At 51.6% G+C, this 25,691-nt stretch overlaps 1 protein-coding gene across 1 annotated transcript; it reads right to left on the minus strand.

The window, feature by feature from the left end:
* Positions 1-2,468: 2,468 nt before the first annotated feature.
* On the minus strand, positions 2,469-9,043 carry LOC138818389 (pseudouridine-5'-phosphatase-like). The gene is made up of 4 exons (XM_070009359.1): positions 8,977-9,043; positions 8,620-8,784; positions 4,267-4,502; positions 2,469-2,744 (listed from the first exon to the last, which is right to left on the minus strand). Exons 1-4 carry the CDS (start codon positions 9,041-9,043, stop codon positions 2,607-2,609), a joined length of 606 nt encoding a protein of 201 aa, XP_069865460.1. The 3' UTR covers positions 2,469-2,606.
* Positions 9,044-25,691: the final 16,648 nt, after the last annotated feature.

The following is a 25,691-nucleotide window of genomic DNA, read 5'->3' on the forward strand; positions in this document are numbered from 1 at the left end:
ACATTAAAATACATATTTAAGGTTTCATTTTCCTAACATCACATTATCTGGCCTTTTCCGCTTGACTCATACCTATACTAGATATTGCAAATAAGGGAAACCATGGGACCTATGCTTCTTTGGGCCTGGCTTACTTCACTTAATATAATTTTTTCCAAACCTTTCCATTTCCTAACAAATGGGGAAATGTCATTCTTTCTGATGGAGGCATAGAATTCCATTGTGTATATATACCACATTTTCTTGATCCATTCATCTACTGAGGGGCATCTGGGTTGGTTCCATATCTTAGCTATGGTAAATAATGCTGCAATAAACATAGTTGTGCTGGTAGCTTTAGTGTGGTCTTGTTTGTAAACATTTGGGTAAATGCCCAAAAGTGGGATTGCTGGATCATAGGGGAGATCTATGTGAATTCTTTTGAGGAACCTCCATACTGCTTTCCAAAGTGGTTGAACAAGTTTACATTCCCACCAACAATGAAGTAAGGTTCCTTTCAGTCCACATCCCCTCCAGCATCTGTTGTTATTAGAGTTCTTGATTTTTGCTGTTCTAACTGGAGTGAGGTGATATCTCAATGTTGTTTTGATTTGCATTTCTTTTATGGCTAGGGATGTTGAACATTTCTTCATGTGTCTATTGGCCATCCTTCTTTCTTCTTCAGAGAAGCTTCTCTTTAAGTCTTTCGCCCACTTATTTATTGGGCAGTTGTTTCTTTGAGGATTTGTTGTTGGGTGGTTTAATTTTTTGAGTTCCAAGTATATTTTAGATATGAGACCCTTGTCCATTGTATGGCTAGTAAAGATCTTCTCCCAATCGGTGGGCTTTCTATTGATCTTACTATTATGGTTATTGCTGTTGTTGGAATTGTAATTGTTAATACTTATTGTTATTGTTCTTATTGTTTGTTGTTAATGTTATTGTTATTATGACTATTATTACTGTGATTGCTGTTATTACTGCTATTATTATTATTGCTGTTATTGCTCTTACTTTTATGATTACTGTTATGGTTATTATTATTGTTACTATTGTTACTGTCATGGTGATTGATGTTGTCTTTGTTCTTATCACTATTGTTTTGCTGTTATTGTGATTCTTGCTGTAATTGTTATTACTGTTACTGTTATTGTTATTATTGCTATTGTTACTGTTATTGTTACTGTTATCATTATCGATGTTATTGAACTTATTATTGTTATTGTTATAGTTATTGTTATTATGGCTACTATTACTCTGGTTATTGCTATTATTGCTTCTATTGTTATTGTTACTCTTATTAATGTCATTGTTATTGTTATTTGGTTGTTATAATGGCTATTATTGTTATTGTTATTGCTATGATTGCTGTGATTGTTGTTGTTCCCATTGTTACTGTTCTTGTTATGGATGATGTGTGATTGTTATTGTTATAGTTATGATCGCTGTTATTGTTACTCATACTATGATTGTTGTTATTATTGCTATTGTTATTCATGTCATTGTTGTTGTTAATACTGTTATTGCTCTTATTCTCACCTTGACCCAGTTGATTCCCAGCCCTCAGCCCCACCCTGGCCTTGAAGAGCAAGAGACTAAGCTATTCTCAGCACAGCCTGATATTTTTAGACCCAAGGCTGATCACCCACCATCTGCAGCACCAGAGGACACAAAACCAAATGGAACAAATCCCACAGGCAGAGGGGGAGAGGAGGGGCCTGGGCAGGATATAACAGCCATCCATCCACCCACCCATCCATCACCCATCCACCCACCCATCCATCCATCCACCCATCCACCCACTCATCCATCCACCCATCCACCCACCCATCCACCCATCCATCCACCCATCCATCCAATCATCCACCCATCCATCCACCCACCCATCCATCCATCCATCCATCCACCCATCCATCCACCCATCCATCCACCCATCCATCCATTCACCCATGCATCCATCCACCCATCCACCCACCCCTCCATCCATCCATTCATCCATCCATCCATCAACCCATCCACCCATCCATCCATCCATCCACCCATCTACCCATCACCCACCCATCGGTCCCCCCATCCACCGTCCACCCATCCACCCATCCATCCACCCATCCATCCATCCGCCCACCCATCCACCCATCCATGTATCCATCCGTCCACCCATCCACCGGTCCACCCATCCACCCATCCATCCACCCATCCATCCATCCACCCACCCATCCACCCATCCATCTATCCATCCGTCCACCCATCCACCAGTCCACCCATCCACCCATCCATCCACCCATCCATCCATACACCCACCCATACACCCATCCATCCATCCGTCCACCCATCCATCCATCCACCCATCCATCCACCCATCCACCCATCCATCCCCATCCATCCACCCATGCATTTACCCATCCATCCATCCATCCATCCATCCATCCATCCACCCACCCATCCATCCATCCATCCACTCGTGACTCAGTGAGGCACTTCCTGTGTTCATTCCCTTTATTTCCAGAGGTCAGGGACGCCCTGGGATGGGTCAGGTCTTGGCCTTGTGTCCAGTGTCCTTCTGTCTGTCTGTCTGTCCGTCCGCAGGTCAGTTGAAGGCGGGCAGGCTGAAGAGCTCGGGTTGTATGTCACCCAAGGAGGGCAGCAGCAGGGTGGCCCCGGCCGTTGAGTTCGGGGTCGAGCTGGACGCTGGGCACCATGACCACCTGCATCCCCGCTGCCTGGGCGACCGCCATGCCGTGGGGCGTGTCCTCCAGCACCAGGCACTGCGGGGTCAGAGGGCGAGAGAGACACGCGGAGTGAGAGGTCGGCCGGGGGGTGGGCCGGGTGCCCAGTGTTGGAGGGAAGGAAGGGGGGAAGGAAGGAAGGAAAGAAGGAAGGAGGGAAGGAAGGAAGGATGAAAAGGAAGGATGGAGGGAAGGAACAAGAAGGAAGGAGGGAAGGAAGGAAGGAAGGAGGGAAGGAAAGAAGGATGGAGGGAAAGAAGGAAGGAGGGAGGGAAGGAGGGAAGGAGGGAAAGAAGGAGGGAAGGAAGGAGAGAGGGAAGGAAGGAGGGAAGGAAGGAGGGAGGGAAGGAAGGAAGGAGGGAGGGAAGGAAGGAGGGAAGGAAGGAGGGAGGGAAAGAAGGAGGGAGGGAAGGAAGGAAGGAGTGAAGGAAGTAGTGAAGGAAGGAAGGAAGGAGGGAAGGAAGGAGGGAAGATGACCGTTGAGCCACGGCGTGCCTACTGGCATGTTCTGTGTGTGATTTCGAGGCCTCCCCCACCCAGGGCCTGGTGTGGCCCAGGTGAGCACTGTGCCAAGGAGTCTCCCTCCCTGTTCCCCTGGGGCCGTCTGTCCATCCGTCTCTCCATCCGTCCATCCGTCTGTGTGATTGTGTGTCTGTCCGTGTCTCTCTGTCTGTCTCTGTGTGTCTGTCTGTCCCTATATCTGTCTGTCTGTGTCTCTGTGGTCGGTCTGTCTGGTCTGTTCTGTGTATCTGTCTGTCTGGACTCTTATGTCTGTCTGTCTGTCTCTGTGTGTGTGTCTGTCTGTGTCTGGCCAAGTGTCCCTGTGTCTGTCTATCTGTGTGTGTCTGTCTCTGTATCCGTCTGTCTGTCTATATGCCTATTTGTGTGTCTCTGTAGTCTGTCTGTCTGTGTGTCTGTCTGTGTATGTATGTCTATCTCTCTGTCTGTCTATCAGTGTGTGTCTGTCTGTCCGTGTCTCTGTGCTCTGTCTGTCTGTCTGTCTGCCTGGTCTGTGTATCTGTGTGTCTGTCTGTGTCTATCTGTCTGTCTGTGTGTCTATCAGTGTGTCTGTCTGTGTCTCTGTGGTCTGTCTGGTAGGTCTGTGAATCTGTGTGTCTGTCCCATCTCTTGTGTCTGTCTGTCTGTCTATCTGTCTGGTCTCTGTGTCTGTGTGTCTGTGTGTCTATCTCTCTGTCAGTGTGTCTGTCTGTCTATCGGAGTGTGTCTGTCTGTCCGTGTCTCTGTGGTCTGTCTATGAGTCTGTCTCTGTGTCTGTGTCTCTATCTGGTTTGTCTGCCTGTCGGTCTGTGTGTCTATCTGCCTGTCTGTCTGTCTGCATGTCTGTCTGGTTTGTCCATGTGTCTATCTGTGTCTCTGTGTCCGTCTCTGCGTCTATCTGTGTGTTTCTGTGTCTGTCTGTCTGTCTGTCTGGTCTGTGTATCTGTGTATCCGTCCATGTCTGTCTGTCTGTGTGTCTCTCTGTGTGTGGTCCATGCAGTGGACCCGAGGCCCGAGGCCTCAGTTTACCTGGTTGACGGGGGGGGGGGGATGAGGAGAGAACCTGCGGGTGCAGGCCAGGAAGATGTCCGGAGAACCTGTGGGCGCAGGCCAGGAAGATGTCCGGGGCGGGCTTGCTGGCCTTGACCTCGGGGTCATCACCCAGCACCACGTGGTGAAAGGCACCGAACAGCTCCCGGTGTGCGCTGGTCTTGGCCTGGTAGGACTCAGTCCCTGAGCTGGTGGCCAGGGCGAAGGGGATGCTGTGCTTCTGTATGTGGAGGATCAACTTCTCTGCACCTGGAGACAGAGAGACAGGAGGAGAAGAACTTAGGTCTTTGGTGGCCTAGGGGGGAAATCCACAAATCCATCCATCCACCCATCCATCCATCCATCTACCCATCCACCCATCCATCCACCCATCTGTCTATCTATCCATCCATCCATCCACCCACCCATCCATCCACCCATCCATCTATCTATCCATCCATTCATCCATCCATCCATCCATCCACCCATCCACCGATCCATCCACCCATCCATCAATCCATCAATCCATCAATCAATCCATCTACCCAGCCAGCCACCCATCCATCCACTCATCTATCCACCTACCCATCCATCCATCCATCCATCCATCTACTCATCCATCCACCCACCCACCCATCATCCATCCATCTACCCAGCCAGCCACCCATCCATCCATTCATCCATCCACCCATCCATCCATTCATCCATCCATCCATCCACCCACCCATCCACTCATCTATCCATCCATCCATCCATCCTTTGACCCATCCATCAACCCATCCATCCACCCATCCACCCACCCATCCATCCATCAATTCATCCATCCACCCATCCACCCACCCATCCATCCATCAATTCATCCATCCACCCATCCATCCACCATCCATCCATCCATCCATCCACCCATCCATCCATCCACCCACCCATCCATCCATCCATCCATTCATCCACCCATCCATCCATCCATCCATCCATCATCATCATCATCATCATCATCATCATCATCATCATCATCATCATCACCATGGTGACCCAGGAAGGATGTGAACTCCGGGCATCATCATCATCATCATCATGGTGACCCAGGGCATTTCCCAGGGCGACCGGCCGGGCCACATGCACGCACACGCACGCACACACGTGTATGAGCAGATGACATCTTGTCCCGAGCACTGGGCAGCAAGTCCTAGATAGGGTGGTGGAGACGGCACCGCGTTCTAGAAGGTTCTGAATCCAACGGTCATGGCAGATGGACCGGTGAAGTGTAGGATGTACACACAGACAGACAGACAGACAGACAGACAGACACACACACACACACACACACACACACACACACACACACACACACACACACAACGGCCCGGGGAAAGGAGCTGGTTCTAGAAAGTTTGTCCCTTTTCAGAGTTCTTCACCCAGACAGACAGACTGACAGATGGATAGATGGATGGATAGACAGATGGGTGGATGGATGGACAGACAGACAGAGAGATGGATGGACAGATGGGCGGAAGGATGGACAGACAGACAGACTGATACATGGATAGACGGATAGACAGATGGGTGGATGGATGGACAGACAGACAGACTGATAGCTAGCTAGATGGATGGATCGATGGACAGACAGACAGACTGATACCTAGATAGATGGATGGATGGATGGACAGACAGACTGAAAGATGGCTAGATAAGACGGATAGACAGATGGGTGGATGGATGGACAGACAGACAGACTGATAGATGGGTAGATGGATGGATGGACAGACTGACAGATGGATAGATGGATAGACAGATGGGCAGATGGATGGACAGACAGATAGATGGATAGACAGACAGACTGACAGATGGATAGATGGATAGACAAATGGGTGGATGGATGGACAGACAGACAGATGGATAGATGGATAATAGATGGATAGATGGATGGATGGACAGACAGACAGACTGACAGATGGACAGATGGATGGATAGACAGATGGACAGAAGGATGGACAGACAGGCTGGTAGGTGGATAGACAGACAGACGGATGGATAGATGATAGATAGATACACAAATAAGATACATGAATAGATGGATAGATGGATGGATGGTTGGACAGACAGAGAGATGTATAGATAGACACACAGACAGACAGATAGGTGGATAGATATAGTAGATAGATAGACAGATAGACATGTGGATAGACAGATGGATGGATGGATCCATGAATGGACAGACAGACAGAGAGTAGATAGACAGACACCTGGATAGACAGAGGGATGGATGCATAGATGGACAGACAGACAGATAGACGGATGGGTAGATGGGTGGATAGAAGGGTGGATGGATGGATGGGGGATGGGTGGGTGGATGGGTGGATGGATGGGTGGGTGGATGGATGTTGATTGAATATGGATGGGATTAACATTTACACACTTGAGTGACTTGGACCCAAGTCCTGATACAATATGGGTAGGATTAACGTTTGCACACTTCAGTGAGTTGGACCCAAGTCCTCATCTGGATGGAGGAGAGACGGAAGGGATTAACATTTGCACACTTGAATGAGTTGGACCCAAGTCCTGCTGTTGATGGAATATGGAAGGGATTAACATTTGCACAGTTGAGTGACTTGGACCCAAGTGTTCATCTCAATGGAGGATGGATGGATGGGTGGATGGATGGATGGATGGGTGGGTGGATGGATGAGTGGATGGATGGGAGGGTGGATGGATGGATGGATGGGTGGATGGATGGATGGGTGGATAGATGGGTGGATGGGTGGATGGATGGATGGATGGATAGATGGGTGGATGGGTGGATGGATGGATGGGTGGATAGATGGGTAGATGGGTGGATGGATGGATGGATGGGTGGATGGATGGATGGGTGGGTGGGTGGATGGATGGGTGGATAGATGGATGGGTGGATGGATGGATAGGTGGATGGATGGGTGGATGGATGGATAGGTGGATCAGAGGGTGGATGGGTGGATGGATGGATGGATGGATGGATGGGTGAATAGATGGGTGGATGGGTGGGTGGATGGATGGGTGGATGGATGTTGATTAAATATGGGTGGGATTAACATTTTCACACTTGAGTGACTTGGAACCAAGTCCTGACCTCAATGGAGTAGGTCAAGCTCTGTCTCTGTCTGTCTGTCTGTCTCTGTCTTTGTCTGTCTCCTCTGTCAGTCTGTCTGTTGGTCTGCGTGTCTCTACCTGTCCATGTCTGTGTCTGTCTGTCTTTGTCTCTCTGTCTCTGTCTGTCTCCTCTGTCAGTCTGTCTGTGTCTCGTTCTCTCTTTCTTTGTCTGTCTGTCTGTGTCTGTCAGTCTACTTCTGTCTCTGTCTTTCTGTCTGTCTGTCTCGTCTGTGTCTGCCTGTTGGTCTGCCTGTCCATGTCTGTCTCACTGTCTGTCTCTGTCTCATTCTGTCTTTGTCTGTCTCGGTCTGTCTGTCTGTCATCAGTCTACTTCTGACTTCTGTGTCTGTCTGTCTCTTTGTCTCTCTGTCTCTGTCTCCTGTGTCTGTCTGGGTCTCGTTCTGTCTTTCTTTGTCTGCCTGTGTCAGTATCTGTCTGTCTGTCTGTCTGTGTCTCTCTGTGATTCTCTGTCTGTCTTTCGTGTCTGTCATTCTCTGTGTCTGTCTTTCTCTGTGTCTGTGTCTGTCTCTGCCTATGTCTGTCTGTCCATCTGTCTGTGTCTCTCTCTGTGTCCATCTGTGTGTCTGTCTCTGTCTGTCTTTGTCCCAGTGTCTGTCTGTCTTGCTCTATGTCTGTCCGTCTGTCTGTCGGCCTGTGTCTGTCTCTCTCTGTCATTCCCTGTCTGTCTGGCTCTGCCTCTGTCTGTCTCTCTGTCTGTCTGTCTCTCTGTCTGTCATTCTGTGTCTGTCTGTCTATGCCTGCCCATGTCTGTCTTCTCTGTGTCTGTCTGTGTCCATCTATCTGTCTGTGTCTCTCTGTGTCCATCTGTGTGTCTGTCTCTGTCCCAGTGTCTGTCTGACTCTGTTTCACTGTCCCTGTGTCTGTCTGTCTGTCTGTCGGTCGCTGGGAACCGCGCATGCGCGTTGCAGAGCAGCGCAGCCCAATCCCGCGCATGCGCAGATCCGTACCTCGCAGAGCCCGGGGAGCACACGCATGCGTGTTCCTGCTCGGCGGGGGGGGGGCGGGGGGGAGGGAGGGACGGGGCGTGCTGGCTCATGCATGCGCGGTACAGCGCGGAGGACCTCCCCCCCCCAGGTGGCACGCATGCGCAGTACCAACTAGACCAACCGAGGGAATCCCACGCATGCACGCACCACACGCTCGGCCCGGACGGTGCCGGACGACTCAACCAGTGCGCATGCGCAATGCGGACGGAACCTCGATCCTCCGGAGTCCCCTAGGCACCTCCCGGAGGACTCACGCTGTGCGCATGCGCAACTCGACCCTCCAGGGTCCGCTCTGCGCCTCCCGGCCGATTCAACCTGTGCGCATGCGCCGTGGGTCCACACGCGGGAGGGCAGTGGGAACAAGCAGCCAAGGGACACGCATGCGCAGCGGCGCTCCGCCGGGAGCGCTAGGCCCCTCCCTGCTGACGAACCCTGTGCGCATGCGCATTGGCGCAGGCTGGCTCAGCCCCTCCCAGCTGCCTAACCCTGTGCGCAAGCGCAATGGCGCTCCGCCAGGCCGGCTCAGCCTGTCCCCGCTGAAGAACCCTCTGCGCATGCGCAATGGCTCTCCGCTGGGAGCGTTCGGCCCCTTCCCCGCTAACCCTATGTGCATGCGCAGTGGCGCTCCGCCGAGAGCGCGCGCATGCGCGCCCGCGTCTTGGCGCCGGCTGATGACATCGATGCGACAGCGCCGGCGGCCGCGCCCGGAAATGCAGCCGTGGCGGGGCCGCGGAGCGTCGCCGCCGCCGCCGCCATGGCCACCACTACGCCGTCCGGATCCGGAAGCGGAAGCGGAAGCGCGCAGGACCCCCGAGGACGCCGACCCGGGCGGCCCCCGGGTCACCGTCGGTGCGTGGAGGCCTCCGGGACGAGGCGCCTTTAAGAGGCGGGGACGCTGGAGTGCGTGGCTTTCTGATGGGCGTGGCGTCGCGGTGGGCGTGGCCTGCAGGGCGTGGAGCTGACAGGAGAGTCAGTGGGGGGCGTGGCCTGGAACAGAGGCCATTGGGCCGCTGGGGTTTGGGGGCGTGGCCTGGAAAGACACCATTGGGCGGCTGGACGTAATGCCATTGGTCGGCTGGGCTGGGGGGCGTGGCTTGGAAGTAAGGCCATTGGGCCGCTGGGCCTAGGGGGCATGGCCTGGCAGGAACTAGGCTATTGAGGGTCCTGGCTTTGGGGGTATGGCTTGGAAGTAAGGCCATTTGGCGGCTGGTCCTGGGGGGGCGTGGCCTGGCAACAGTGATGCTATTGTGTAGTCTGGCTTTGAGGGCGTGGCCTGGGCGTGCTGCCATTGGATGGCTGGCCTGGGGGGCGTGGTCTGGCAGGAACCAGGCCGTTGGGTGCCCTGGCTTTGGGGACTAAGCACCCAGCACCTCCCCATGGTGACCCAAGGCAGGGACTTAGCACCCACCACCTCCCCATGGTGACTCAGGGACTGAGCACCCAGCACCTCTCCATGGTGACCCAGGGCAGGGACTGAGCACCCAGCACCTCCCCATGGTGACCCAAAGTGGGGACTCAGCACCCAGCACCTCCCCATGGTGACCCAGAATGGGGACTGAGCACCCAGCACCTCCCCATGGTGACCCAGGATGGGGAATAAGCCCCCAGTACCTGCCCATGGTGACCCAGGACCAAGACTAAGCACCCAGCACCTCCCCATGGTGACCTAGGGCCAGGACTAAGCACCCAGCACCTCCCCATGGTAACCCAGGATGGGGACTAAGCACCCAGCAACTCCCCATGGTGACCCAGGGCCAGGTCTAAGCACCCAGCACCTCCCCATGGTGACCCAGGGGCAGGACTAAGTACCCAGCACCTCCCCATGATGACCCAGGGGAGGGACTGAGCACCCAGCACCTCCCCATGATGACCCAGGGACTGAGCACCCAGCACCTCCCCATGGTGACCCAAAGTGGGGACTAAGCACCCAGCACCTCCCCATAGTGACTCAGGATGGGGACTGAGCACCCAGCACCTCCCCATAGTGATTCAGGATGGGGACTGAGCACCTAGCACCTCCCTATGGTGCCCCAGATCCAGGAGTAAGTACCCAGCACTTCCCCATGGTGACCAAGGGCAGGGACTAAGCACCCAGCACCTCTCCATGGTGACCCAGGACCAGGACTAAGCACCCATCACCTCCCCATGGTGACCCAGGGCCAGGACTAAGCACCCAGCATTATCCCATGATGACCCAGGGCTGGGACTAAGCACCTAGCACTATCCCAGGGTGACCCGGGGCCAGGACTAAGCACCCAGCACCTCCCCATGGTGACCCAGAGTGGGGACTAAGCATCCAGCACCTTCCCATAGTGACTCACAATATCCCCCAAGCACCCAGCACCATCCCATAATGACCCAAGACAGGAACTAAGCACCCAGCACCTCCCCAGGATGATCCCCAAGCACCCAGCACCACCCCATAGTAACCCAGGGCTGGGACTAAGCACCCAACACCTCATCATAGTGACCTAGGATGATTCCCAAGCACCCAGCACCACCCCATAGTAACCCAGGGCTGGGACTAAGCACCCAACACCTCATCATAGTGACCTAGGATGATTCCCAAGCACCCAGCACCATCCCATGACAACCCAGGGCTGGGACTAAGCAACGAGCACCTCCTCAGAGTAACCCAGGACCAGGACTAAGCACCCAGAACCATCCTATGATGACCCAGGGCTGGGACTAAGCACCCAGCACCTCCCCATGGTGACCCAGGGGAGGTACTGAGAACCTAGCACCATCCCATGATGACCCAGGACAGGGACTAAGCAACCAGCACCTCCTTAGAGTAACCCAGAACTGGAACTAAGCACCCAGCACCACCACCTGGGGAACAAGGACTGAGCCTAAGCATTCAGCACCTCTCCATGGAGACCGAGGATAGGAACTAAGCACCCAGCACCTCCCCATGGTGACCCAGGAACGGGACTTCACACCCAGCACCTCCCTACTGTTTACATGAGTCAGGTACCAAGCACTCAGCTCCTGCCTATTACTAACTCAGGACAGGTACCAAGCACCCAGCACTTCCCCACAGGGACTCTGGATAATCAGCAAGCACCTAGCACCTCACGTGTGTGTCCTTTCCCTCCCCCTGACCCCATCCCAGGTTCTCCACGTGGCGCGATGACCGCTGGTTGTACAGGATGATGGACTACGTGCCTGGTGGCGAACTCCTCAGCTACCTGCGCGCCCGCCAAGATCCTGTGCGCACTGGCCTACCTGCAGGTGAGCGGACCAGCAATGATGGGGGCCGCCCATCCATCCATCCATCCATCCATCCACCCATCCATCCACCCATCCATCCATCCACCCATCCATCCATCCATTTACCCATCCATCCAGCCATCCATCCATCCACTCATCCATCCACCCACCTATCCATCCATCCACCTATCCATCCACCCATCCATCCATCCACCCATCCATCCTCCACCATCCACCCATCCATCCATCCACCCACCCATCCATCCACCCATCGATCCTCCATCCATCCACCCACCCATCCATCCACCCATCCATCCACCATCCATCCATCCAGAAAGTTCCAGAAAGTTCCCCCAAGGTTCCAGAAGGTCCCAGAAAGTTCCAGGTTTCAGAATAACTCAGCACATTCCCCAGGCAGGCGTTCCCTCCACCCAGACACACCCCAACCCTCCCACCCCCCTTCCTTGGCCCAGGAATGATTTTGGGGGGGGAGAGGGGGAGGGAAGGAGGGTATTGATGATATTGGTATTGGTGTTGGTATTGATACTGATCCTCTCATGGTCTATTGATGATAGGTTTTCCCAGGGGATCTGTTTGATCTAAGGACTTGAGACGCTTCCAGGACAACCCATGGAAGGTTCTAGAAAGAAGCCAGGGCTGGGGCTGGTTTCTATTTCCTCCCCCCCCATTCTCCTCAACATCTGGGACCCAGTTGCGTTCATCCCTTGGGATTCTCCTCCATGGGAGAAGTTGAGGATGGATGATGACATCACCCCTTCCCATGATCCTTTGCGGTGACTGGTCCAGGGTCCCTTGACTATTCTTCTTGTTGTTGTTGATTTATTATGATGATTAGCTCATGTGCATGGTCTTGTCTTTCCCTTCCCCCCACCCCAACCAAGCTTCTAGAAGCTTCTGGAACAAATTGCTGATGGATTTCCTGTGTGTGTGTCAGACTCAACCAGAACCCAGCCAATGGCTTCCTCTTCTCAACGCCTGGAAATCTGCCCAACACTTCCTGGAAGGGGGGAGGGGGAGGGGGAATGGAGGAAATGAATAATGAATGAATGAATTCCCTCCTTCCTTCCCTCCTTCCAATCCTTCCTTCCCTCCATCCTTTCTTCCTTCCTTCCCTCCTTCCTTCCTTCCTTCCTTCCTCCTTCCTTCCTCCTTCCTTCCTCCTTCCTTCCCTTCTTCCTTCCTTCCTTCCCTCCTTCCTTCCCTCCTTCCTTCCTTCCTGCCTCCTTCCTTCCCTCCAATCCTTCCTTTCTTCACTCCTTCCTTCCTTCCTTCCTCCTTCCTTCCCTCCAATCATTCCCTCTTTCCCTTCTTCCTTCCTTCCTTCCTTCCTTCCTTCCTTCCTTCCTTCCTTCTTTCCTTCCTTCCCTCCTTCCTTCCTTTCCTCCTTCCTTTCCTGTGTCCAATCCTTCCCTTCTTCCTTCTTTCCTTGTCTCCAATCTGTTAGGTTTTTAAAAAGAGGTAGGCGAGTAAGAACCGCACCAGCACGCACGTGGTATTCAGATAAGGGGTAGGTTTATTCAGTAGACCTGCTGGGACCAGGCAAGGTTGGCACTCCACGTGGCTGGGAAAGGCCTGGGAATGAGAGAGAGAGAGAGCTGGGAAGAGAGGAAAGAGAGAGAGAAGAGCAGAGAGAGGGGTAAGAACAGTAGCACTCACGTGGTATTCAGGTAAGAGCTAGGCTTATTCAGTAGACCTGATGGGACCAGGCAAGGTTGGCACTCCACATGGCTGGGAAAGAGAGAGAGCAAGAAAAGAACAGAGAGAGAGCTAGAATAGAACAGAGAGAGCAAGAAGAGAGCAGCAAGAGCAAGAGCAAGAGAGCGTCTGGGCCTGGGTTAGGCCTTATGTAGGGTATGGGCGGGGAAAGGTGTGGCCACATCAAATTCAGATGTGACCTCAGCGGATGCAGATGTGACCTCTTCCAGGTGTCCCAGGTACTGGGTGGAGACTTTGCTGCGAGGAGGGTGGAGTCTGCTCGCCATCCAGGAGCGGACCTTACACAATCCTTCCCTCCTCTCCTTCCTTCCTTCCTTCCTTCCCTCCCCTCCTTCCTTCTTTCCTTCCTTCCTTCCCTCCTTCCCTCCTTCCTTCCTTCCTTCCCTCCTTCCCTCCTTCTTTCCTTTCCTCCTTCCCTCCTTCCTTCCTTCCCTCCAATCCTTCCCACCTTCCTTCCCTCCTTCCTTCCTCCCTCCTTCCTTCCCTCCAATCCTTCCCTTCCTTCATTCCTTCCTTCCTTCCTTCCTTCCTTCCTTCCTTCCTTCCTTCCTTCCTTCCTTCCTTCCTTCCTTCCTCCCTGGTCCAACCCAGGGCCTAGGAGAAGCACCGAGCTCGGGGCCCACAGCACCCATGCTGGGTGCTGATGGCTGAGTCCTTCCTGTGTGCAATGTGGAACAGCAGCTGGGTGGGGGGAGGAGGGGCACAGGGAAACTGGAAGCCTCTGCTGCTGTGGCTTTTTTTCTCCTGCAGGCCCCGCATGAATCATGGCCTGGAGGAAGCTGGAAACATCTGGAAGGAATTAGCAGGAAATGAGACCAAGATGTGGGAAAAGCCTGCGCCTCCTCCTCCCCCTGTGGCTGCTGCTGCTCCACCTCCTCCTCTTCCTCCTCTTCCTTCCTTCCTTCCTTCCTCCTCTTCCTTCCTTCCTTCCTTCCTTCCTTCCTTCCTTCCTTCCTTCCTTCCTTCCTTCCCTCCTTCCTTCCTTCCTTCCTTCGTTCCCTCCACTCCTTCCTTCCTTCGTTCCCTCCTTCCTTCATTCCCTCCACTTCTTCCCTCCTTCCTTCCTTCCTTCCCTCCTTCTCTCCTTCCTTCTTATGTCTTTCTGTCTGTCTCTGTGAGTCTCTGTATTTTTCTGTTTCTGTCTGTCTCTGTGTCTCTTTCTGTTTTGCAGTCTGTCTGTCACTCTGTCTCTGTCCATTTGTCTCTATGTCTCTGTGTGTCTGTCTCTGTATCTGTCTGTCTGTCTCTGTCTGTCTGTCTCTGCCTCTGTTCATCTGTCTGTCTGGCTAGCTATGTCTGTCTCTGTCTCTTTCTGTCTCTGTCTGTCTGTCTGTCTGTCTGTCTCTGACTCCATTTTTCTGTCTGTTTCTGTTTGTGTCTGTTCATCTGTCTCTGTGTGTCTGTCTGTCTGTCTCTGTGTTTCTCTGTATTTTTCTGTGTCTGTCTCTGTCTGTTCATCTGTCGGTCTCTCTGTGTGTCTGTCTGTCTTCATCTGTCTGTCTCTGTGTGTCTCAATCTCTATCTGTCTCTGTCCGTTTGTCTCTCTGTCTATGTCTCACTCTGTATTTGTCTCTGTCTGTCTGTCCATCCGTCTGTCTGTCTCTGACTCCTTTTTTCTCTTTTACCGTTTGTCTGTCTCTATGGTTCTGTCTGTACGTCTGTCTGTCCCTGTCTAACTCTGTGTCTCTCTGTGTCTGTCCATTTGTCTGTCTCTCTGTCTGCCTCTGTCTGTCCATTTGTCTGTCCATCTGTCTCTGTCTGTTTCTCTGTCTATTTCTCTGTCTGTCTGTCTGTCTGTCTCTGTTCATCTGTCTCTCTGTGTCTGTCTGTCTGTCTGTCTATCTCTATTTCTGTCTGTCTCTATTTCTCTTTGTGACTTTCTGTCTGTCTGTTTCTCCGTCGGTCTGTTTATCTCTGTGTCTGTCTGTCTGTCTCTATGTCCATTTGTGTCTTTGTCTGTGTCTGTCTGTCTCTGGTTATCTGTCTGTGTCTGTCTGTCTCTCTGTCCATTTGTCTGTCTCTGTCTATGTCTGTCTGTCTGTCTCTCTGTCTCTTTCTGGGTCTGTCTGTCTGTCTCTGACTCCATTTTTCTGTGTTTGTGTCTGTGTCTCTGTCTGTTTGTCCCTGTATCTGTGTGTTTGTCTGTCTGTCTCTGTCTTTCTCTATCTGTGTGTCTGTCTCTCTCTGTGTCTGACTGTCTCTGTTCATCTGTCTCTCTGTGTTTCTCTCTATATATTTGTCTCTGTCTCTTTGTCTGTCTGTCTGTCCCTGTCTGTGTGTCTCTCGGTCTCTATTTGTCTCTTTGTCTATCTCTATGTCCATGTCTGTCTCTGTATGTCTGTCTCTGTTCATCTGTCTCTCTGTGTCTGTCTGTCTGTATCTCTCTGCCTATCGCTCTGTGTCTATTTTTCTGTTTCTGTCTGTGTGTCTGTCCGTGTTCATCTACCTCTCTGTGTGTCTGTCTGTCTCTTGTGTTTCTCTGTATTTGTCTCTGTCTCTCTGTGTCCATCTGTCTGTCTATGTCTGTGAGTCTGTCTGTCTGTGTTCATCTGTCTCTCTCTGTCTGTTTGTTTCTGTCTCTGTCTGTCCATCTGTCATTCTCTGTGTCCGTCTGTCTCTGTATCTGTTTGTCTCTGTCTATCTGTGTCTGTCTGTCTCTGTGTCTGTCTCTCTGTCCATGTCTGTCTCTGTTCATCTCTCTCTCTCTGTCTCTGTGTCTGTCTGTCTCTCTCTCTGTCTCTGTCTGTCTGTCTCTATATTTATCTGTCTGTATCTCTGTGTGTCTCTGTCTGTCTGTCTCTATATTTGTCTGTATCTCTCTGTCTGTCTGTCTGTGTCTGTCTATTTTTATCTCTCTGTCTGTGTCTGTCCCTGTTCATCTGCCTCTCTGTGTGTCTGTCTGTCTCTTGTGTTTCTCTGTATTTGTGTCTGTCTCTCCATCTCTGTCTGTGTGTCTCTCTGTGTCTCTGTCTCTCTCTGTTTATCTGTTTCTGTCTGTGTTTTGTCTCTCTGTCTCTGTCCATCTGTCATTCTCTCTGTCTGTCTCTGTCTCTCTGAGTCTGTCTGTCTGTTCATCTCTCTCTGTGTCTGTCTGTCTGTCTGTCTCTCTGTCTCTGTCTGTCTGTCTCTGTCTGTCTGTCTATATTTGTATGTCTGTATCTCTCTGTCTGTCTCTCTGTGTCTGTCTATTTTTCCCTCTCTGTCTGTCTGTGTGTCTGTCCCTGTTTATCTGCCTGTCTGTGTGTCTGTCTGTCTCTGTCTCTCTGTCTCTCTCTGTCCATCTGTGTGTCTGTCTGTGTGTCTGTCTCTGACTCCATTCCTCTGTCTTTCTGGCTGCGTTTCCTCTCTGTCTGTCTGTCTGTCTATCCCCCCTCCTCCCCCGCCCCCCCACACCCCCTCTTTCTCAGCTCTGTGCCCCCCAGCCCACAGGTCCGGCCTTTTCCCCTTCCTCTCCTCCTCCTCCTCCTCCTCCTCCTCCTCCTCTTCCTCCTCCTCCTCCTCCTCCTCCTCCTCCTCCTCCTCCTCCTCCTCCTCCTCCTCCTCCTCCTCCTCCTCCTCCTCTCTCTTTCCTTCCAGAACTTTCTCTTCGGCCGTTTCTCCCTCCCCCTCCCCAGCATCCCCCCCTTCCCCGCCTGGCCTGGTGGGGGGATTCATGGTCTCCCCATCCCCCTCTCATCGACCCCCACCCCCTCTTTTTCTTCCCTGATTCCCCTCCCTCCTTTTCCCACTGACACCCCCCCTCAGCCCAGGCTGTGTGGGGCGGAGCTGAGGCTCAGGCCGCAGCGTGACGGGGTGGGGACATCTGGGCCTGGGCGGATAAAAGAGGAGCCCGCAAGCTGTGCTGTGCTGTCTGGAGATACAGGACAGAGAGACAGACAGACAGACAGACAGACCAGGTGAGGGGGCCTGGACGAGGGGTGGAGGGGGGTGAGGGGATCTTGGGGTACAGGGGATCCTGGGAGGGGGGAAAGGGGGAGGTGTAGGGATTTGGGGGTTCTGGGGGTCAAGGAGGAGAGGTTAGGGGTCAGGGAGATGCAGGGGGAAACATGGTCAATCCTGGGGTTCCCAGGACCCCAAAGTTCATTGGGGGAAAAGCACAAGGATTCCTGGGAAGAGGGGGTCAAAGGCCCAGAGAGCAAAGGTACTGGGGTGCAGCCAGCAAAGGAGTTCAAAGGTCAAGGAGGGGGGAGACAGAGGTCAGGGGAGGGCGGACACCTGGGACATGGGCAAGATCAGGGAGCCAAGGTCCTGGGGTGCAAAGTTCAGGGGTGAGGGAGTCAGGAAGAGGGGGAATGGGAAGTTCAGGGGTGCAGGGATCAGAGGTCACCAATCTGGGGGGTGAGGGAGGGCATCTGTCACGGGGGTCCTGGGTCCTAGGTTCCCCCAAGTTCAGAGGGGAAAAGCCCAGGGAGCAAAGGTCCTGGGGTGCAGAGTTCAGGGGGTGCAGGGGTCACAGGTCACAGGAATCTGGGGTACCAGGGTCCCAGGTCCCAGAGGTAATGGAAAACCCACCTTAGGGGTGCAGGGTGTCATGATCCTCCTCTTCCTCCTCCTCCTCTTTCTCCTGTCCTCCTCCTCATTCTCTTCTTCCTTCTCCTCTTCCTCTCTTCCTCCTCCTCTTCCTCCTCTTCCTCTTCCTCCTCCTCCTCTTCCTCCCCATCCATCCATCCATCCACCCATCCATCCATCTACCCATCCATCCACCCATCCATCCATCCACCCATCCACCCATCCTCCCATCCATCCATCCATCCATCCACCCATCCATCCATCCACCCACCCATCCACCCACCCATCCACCCACCCATCCACCCATCCACCCACCCATCCACCCACCCACCCATCCATCCACCCATCCATCCATCCACCACCCATCCATCCATCCATCCATCTGCCCCTCCACCCATCCATCCACCCATCCATCCATCCATCTACCCATCCATCCATCCACCCATCCATCCATCCACCCATCCATCCATTCATCCACCCATCCATCCATCTACCCATCCATCCATCCACCCACCCACCCATCCATCCACCCATTCATCCATCCATGAAGCCACGCCCCCTGTGGCTGGTCCAACCCATTCTCTTCCTCCTCCTTTTCCTCCTCTTCTTCCTCCTCCTCCTCCTTTTCTTCCTCCTCATTGTTATTACTATTATTCTCATCATAGTTATTATTATTACTGTTATTGACATTGTTGTTTTTACTATCATGGTTGTTACTGTTATTGTTAATATGATGGTTATGATCATCATTATTGTCATGGTTATTACTATTATGGGTATTGTGGTTATTATTGTTATTGTTGTCATGATGTTTGGGTTATTGTTATGATTGTTATTGTTGTTATTGTTACTATGGTGATGGTTATTATTATGGTTACTGCTATTGTTGTCATGATGGTTGTTATTGTTATTGTTGTTGTCATTGTTATTATTATAGTTATTATTGTTGCCATGGTTATTACTATTATGGGTATTATGGTTATTATTGTTATCGTTGTTATTATTGTCATTGTTATTGTTATTATAGTTGTTATTGTTGTCATGGTTATTATTGTCATTGCTATTGTTATTATAGTTATTATTATTGTCACAATGGTTATTGTTATTGTTGTTCTTGTTACTGTGGTGGTGACGGTCGTTGGCATATTCTTCGCCAAGCCTTCCTTATTGCTCAGGAGGCTGAGATCTGGAGGATCGTGGTTCAAAGCCACCTCCACCCCCTCTCCCCACCCCCCCCAGGACCAACCAAGAGACCCGGATCTCCAGTGAACCCCCCAACCTGGAAAGGTAGGTGAGGAGCTCCGGCCCCGGGTTCGCGTCCCGGGGAGGGGGGGCTGATGGAGGTGGGAGGAAGAGGAGGAGGAGGAGGAGGAGGGTGATGGGTGATAGGAAGCCAGGGGGAAATGGGGTGCTGAGTACTTAGTACTTAGTCCTGGGGAGGGGGGAGGGGGGATGGACAATGACAGAAACAGACAGACAGACAGAAGAGACACACAGACAGATGTAGACACACAGACAGACAGACACAGACATGACACAGAGAGAGAGAGACACACAGACAAACAGACAGACCAAGATGTGCAGACAGACAGGGAGAGACAGAGACAGGACAGACAGACACACAGACAGACATACAGACAGACAGAGACACAGAGACTGAGAGAGAGACAGAGACAGAAGAGACAGACAGGCACAGATAGTCAAACTGAGCCAGGACAGATAGACAGAGACACAGAGACAGGAAGAGACAGATGGACACAGGCACAGACAGAGACAGAGACAGAGAGACAGAGATGGACGTGAGAGAAACTGGCACAGACAGACACAGAGAGACAGACAGACAGACAGACAAAGAGACAGAAGAGAGACAGACAGGGAGAGACAGATGCACCGAGACAGATAGACATAGAGACAGACATACAGAGGCACAGAGAGACGGGCAGACAGACACAGACAGACAGACAAGTGACAGATGGAGAGAGGCAAAAGAGACAGACAGAGACAGGAAGATAGACAGACAGACAGACAGACACAGACAGACTAATATGAGACAGACAGATGTAGACATGGAGACAGGGAGAGACCGACAGAGGTAAATGGACAGACACAAGAGACAGACAGATGTGAACAGAGACAGACAGGAAGACACAGAGACAGAACAGACAGACAGAAGAGACACACAGACAGATGTAGACACAGAGACGGACAGACAGAGAGAGACACACACAGACAGACGAAGATGTGCAGACAGACAGGGAGAGACAGACAGAGACAGGACAGACAGACAGAGACACACAGACAGAGACACAGACAGACAGAGACACAGACAGACAGACAGGGAAAGACAGATGGCAGAAACAGAAGAGACAGACAGGCACAGACAGACAAACTGAGCCAGGACAGATAGACAGAGACACAGAGACAGGAAGAGACAGACAGACACAGGCACAGACAGAGACAGAACAGACAGACAGAGATGGACATGAGAGAAACCGGCACAGACAGACACAGAGAGACAGACAGACAGAAAAGACAGAGAGAAGTGACAGATGGAGAGAGGTAGAAGAGACAGACAGCCAGAGACAAGAAACAGACAGACAGCTGTAGACACAGAGACAGGAAGGGAGATGAACAGACATGGAGAGACAGCAACAGACAGAGATAGACACAAGCACAGAGAGACAGACAGAGACAAGAGACAGACACAGAGACGGACACAGACAGAGACAAACAGACAGGGACAGAACAGACTGACAGACAGACAGATGGAGACAGGGAGAGACCGACAGAGGTAGACAGACAGACAGACTGAGACACAGATGTGAACACAGAGACTGACAGGAAGAGACAGAGACAGGACAGACAGACACAAGAGACAGAACAGACACAGACAGACAGACAGACAGACAGACAGACAGACAGACAGACAGACAGAGATAAGAGACAGACAGACTCAGAGACAGACAGAGAGAGACAGATGGACAGACACAGAACAGGTAGACACAGGGGCAGACTGACAGAAGAGTCAGACACAGACTGAGACAGACAGACAGACATCAACATACAGACAGACATGAGACAGAGACAGACAGAGACAGACAGAGGGAGACATGGAGACAGGGGGAGACCAACAGAGATAGACTGACAGACAGACAGACAGATAGGGAGAGACAGATGGATAGAGACAGACAGACACAGACAGAGACAGAGAGACAGAGACAGAGAAAAGACAGATGGACAGAGACAGGAAGACAGACACAGACAGAACAGACAGACAGACAGAGGCGGATGTGACAGAAACAGGCACAGACGGACAGAAAGACACAAGAGACAGACATATGAATACAGAGACATACAGGAAGAGATAGAGATAGAACAGACAGACAGACAACAGAAGAGACAGACAGATGTAGTTACAGAGACGGAAAGACAGACACAGACATGAGACAGAGAGAGACACACAGACAGACGAAGATGTACAGACAGACGGAGACACACAGAACACACACACACAGAGACACAGAGACAGACAGATGGACAGAGACAGAAGAGACACAGACAGAGAGACACAGACAGACATGAGCCAGAGACACAGACATGACTGACAGACAGACGGAGACAGTTAGATAGAATCAGAAGAGACAGACAGGCACAGACAGACAAACTGAGCCAGGACAGATAGACAGACATAGACACAGAGACAGGAAGAGACAGACAGACACAGGTACAGACAGACAGAGAGACAGACAAAGAGAAGAGACAAAAGACAGACAGACAGACAAACAGATGTACACAAAGAGACATACAGGGAGAGACAGATGCACCGAGACAGACAGACAAAGAGAACAGACAGACACAGGCACAGAGAGACGGACAGACAGAGAGAGACAAGTGACAGATGGAGAGAGACAGATGAGACAGACAGACAGACAGAGAACACAGACAGATGTAGACACAGAGACAGACAGGAAGAGACAGACAGAGACAGACATGTAGACACAGAGAGAAGAAACAGACTAAGACAGACAGACAGACAGACAGACAGAGGACACAGATGTAGACACAGAGACAGACAAGAAGAGACAGACAGTCAGAGACAGACATGTAGACACAGAGATAGAGAAGAAACAGACAGACGCAGGCACAGACAGACAGATGGGCAGACACAGAGGAGACAGATGGACAAACAGACACAGATAGAGACAAGTGACAGATGGACAGAGACAAGAGTCACACAGACAGACAGAGACAAAAGACAGACAAGTACAGACAGAAGAGAAAAGAGACAAACAGACACAGACAGGAAGACAGACGGGGACAGACAGACAGACTGAGACAGAAGAAACCGACACAGGCACAGAAAGACAGACTGAGAAGAGACAGACAGACACAGAGAGACAGAGGCATGAGAGCCAATGGACAGACAAGAGACAGAAGAGACACAGACAGACAGACATATACACAGAGACAAAGACATGAGACAGACAGACAGATGGAGACACAGAGACAGACGGACAGAGGGAACAGACACAGACTGACAGACATGAGACTGATGGACAGACAAGAGACAGACACAGAGATGAGAGACAGAGCCAGACGGAGACACAGACACAGACAGGGAGAGATAGATGGACAGACAGAACAGACAGACAGACAGATGGAGACAGGGAGAGACCGACAGAGGTAGACGGACAGACAGACAGACTGAGACAGACAGGAAGAGACAGAGACAGAATAGACAGACAGACACAAGAGACAGACAGAGACAGAACAGAAACAGACAGAGATAAGAGACAGACAGACAGGGAGACAGACAGACACAGGCAGACACAGAGACAGAGAGACAGATGGACAGACACAGAACAGATAGACGCAGGGGCAGACAGACCGACAGAGAAAAGAGTCAGATACAGACAGACAGACAGACAGACGTCAACACAGAGACAGACATGAGACAGAGACAGACAGACACAAGTGACAGATGGAGAGAGGCAGAAGAGACAGACAGACGAGCCAGGAAGACAGAAACAGACAGACAGACAGACAGACAGACAGACAGACAGACAGACAGACAGACAGACAGACAGACAGAGGACACAGATGTAGACACAGAGACAGACAGACAGACACAGACTGAGACAGAAGAGACCCAGACAGACAGACAGACAGATGTACACACAGAGACACACAGGAAGAGAAACGGATAGAGACAGACACAGGCATAGACAGACAGACATAGAGACAAGAGACAGATGGACAGAGACAGAAGAGACAAAGAGACAGACAGGCACAGTCACAGACAGACAAACTCAGCCAGGACAGATAGACAGACATAGACACAGAGACAGGAAGAGACGGACGGACACAGGCACAGACAGACAGAGACAGAACAGACAGACAGACAGACAGACAGAGATGGATGTGAGAGAAACTGGCACAGACAGACACAGAGAGACAGACAGACAAAGAGAAGAGACAGAAGAGACAGACAGGGACAGACAGACAGATGTACACACAGAGACAGACAGGGAGAGACAGATGCACAGAGACAGACAAAGACAAGAGACAGACAGACAGACACAGACAAAGACAAGTGACAGATGGAGAGAGACAGACGAGACAGACAGATGGAGCCAGGAAGACAAAGACAGACAGACAGAGGACACAGACAGATGTAGAGACAGTGACAGGAAGAGACAGACGGACACAGGGACAGACAGACAGAGACAGGGACAGACAGACAGAAGAGACAGACATGTAGACACAGAGACAGAGAAGAAACAGACTCAGACAGACAGACGCAGGCACAGACAGACAGATGGGCAGACAGAGGAGACAGATGGACAGACAGACAGACACAGAGACAGGCATGAAGGGAGATGGACAGACACGGAGAGACAGACAGACAGAGACAGAGACAGACAGGAAGAGACACAGACAGATGGACAGAGACAGGAAGACAGACAGACAGACAGAACAGACCAACAGAGATAGACACAGGCACAGAGAGACAGACAGACAGAGACAAGAGACAGACGGGGACAGACAGACTGAGACAGAAGAGACACCAAGACAGATAGACAGAGACAGACGGACAGACAGAAACGAAAGACACACAGAGACAGACTGAGACAGAAGAGATCCAGACAGACAGATGTACACACACAGACGGACAGGAAGAGAGTCGGACAGAGACAGAGACAAGAGACAGATGGACAGAGACAGACAGACATGAGACTGGTAGACAGACACAGGGAGAGACAGAGATAACAGACAGACAGATGTCAACACAGACAGACAGAGACAAAAGACAGAGACAAACAGAGATGTGGAGACAGACAGATGTCAACACAGACAGTGATGGAACAGACAGACAGACAAGATTGATGGACAGACAAGAGACAGAGATAGAGAAACCCAGACAGACAGACGGAGATGTACAGACAGATGGAGACACAGAGATAGACAGGGAAAGACAGAACAGACAGACAGACATGAGACCAATGGACAGATAACAGAGAGAGACAGAGAGACACAGACAGAGACAGACAGACAGACAGAGACACAGAGACAGGGAGAGACTGACAGAGGTAGATGGACAGAGACAGGCAGATGTCAACACAGACAGACAGAGATAAGAGACAGAGACAGACACAGAGACAGACAGAGACACAGACAGACAGGGACACAGACAGACAGATACAGACAGACAGAGATAAGAGACAGACAGAGGGAGACAGACATAAGAGACAGACACAGACAGACAGACACAGAGGCAGACAGGGAGTGACAGACCAGACAGACAGACATGAGACCAATGGACAGATAACAGACAGAGACAGAAAGGCAGACAGACAGACAGATAAGAGACAGACAGACAGATGTCAACACAGGGACAGACAGATAGGGAGACAGACAGACACAGACAAAGACAGAGAGATAGACATGGAGAGACAGATGGACAGAGACAGACAGACAGAGCAGGTCTTCCCGGTCTCTTTTTCCTTGTGTCTCTCGACTTCCTGATCATATTCCTGTTGGTTGGTGTTTTCCTTCTTCCTCTTCTGTCTCCTCTTCCTCTTCCATCTTCTCTTCCATCTCCTCTTCTTCTTCCATTTCCTCTTCCTCTTCCATCTCCTCTTCCGTCTCCTCTTCCATCTCCTCTTCCATCTCCTCTTCCGTCTCCTCTTCCCTCTTCTCTTCCTCTTCCGTCTCCTCTTCCATCTTCTCTTCTGTCTCCTCTTTCTCTTCCATCTCCTCTTCCTCTTCCGTCTCCTCTTCCGTCTCCTCTTCCATCTCCTCTTCCATCTCCTCTTCCTCTTCCATCTCCTCTTCCTCTCCTCTTCCATCTCCTCTTCCTCTCCTCTTCCTCTTCCATCTCCTCTTCCTCTCCTCTTCCTCTTCCATCTCCTCTTCGATCTCCTCTTCCTCTTCCATCTCCTCTTCCTCTTCCGTCTCCTCTTCCATCTCCTCTTCCTCTTCCGTCTCCTCTTCCTCTTCCGTCTCCCCTTCTGTCTCCTCTTCCTCTTCCATCTCCTCTTCCGTCTCCTCTTCCGTCTCCTCTTCCATCTGCCCTTCCGTCTCCTCTTCCTCTTCCATCTCCTCTTCTGTCTCCTCTTCCTCTTCTGTCTCCTCTTCCATCTCCTCTTCCATCTTCTCTTCCATCTCCTCTACCGTCTCCTCTTCCATCTCCTCTTCCATCTCCTTTTCCTCTTCCATCTCCTCTTCTGTGTCCTCTTCCATGTCCTCTTCCTCTTCCATCTCTTCTATCTCCTCTCCGGTCTCCTCTTCCATCTCCTCTTCCTCTTCCATCTCCTCTTCCTCTTCCATCTCCTCTTCCTCTTCCATCTCCTCTTCCATCTCCTCT

This window comes from Dipodomys merriami, unplaced genomic scaffold, assembly GCF_024711535.1.
Source record: "Dipodomys merriami isolate MVZ:Mamm:240054 unplaced genomic scaffold, mDipMer1.0.p SCAF_75, whole genome shotgun sequence".
Classification (NCBI taxonomy): Eukaryota; Metazoa; Chordata; class Mammalia; order Rodentia; family Heteromyidae; genus Dipodomys; species Dipodomys merriami.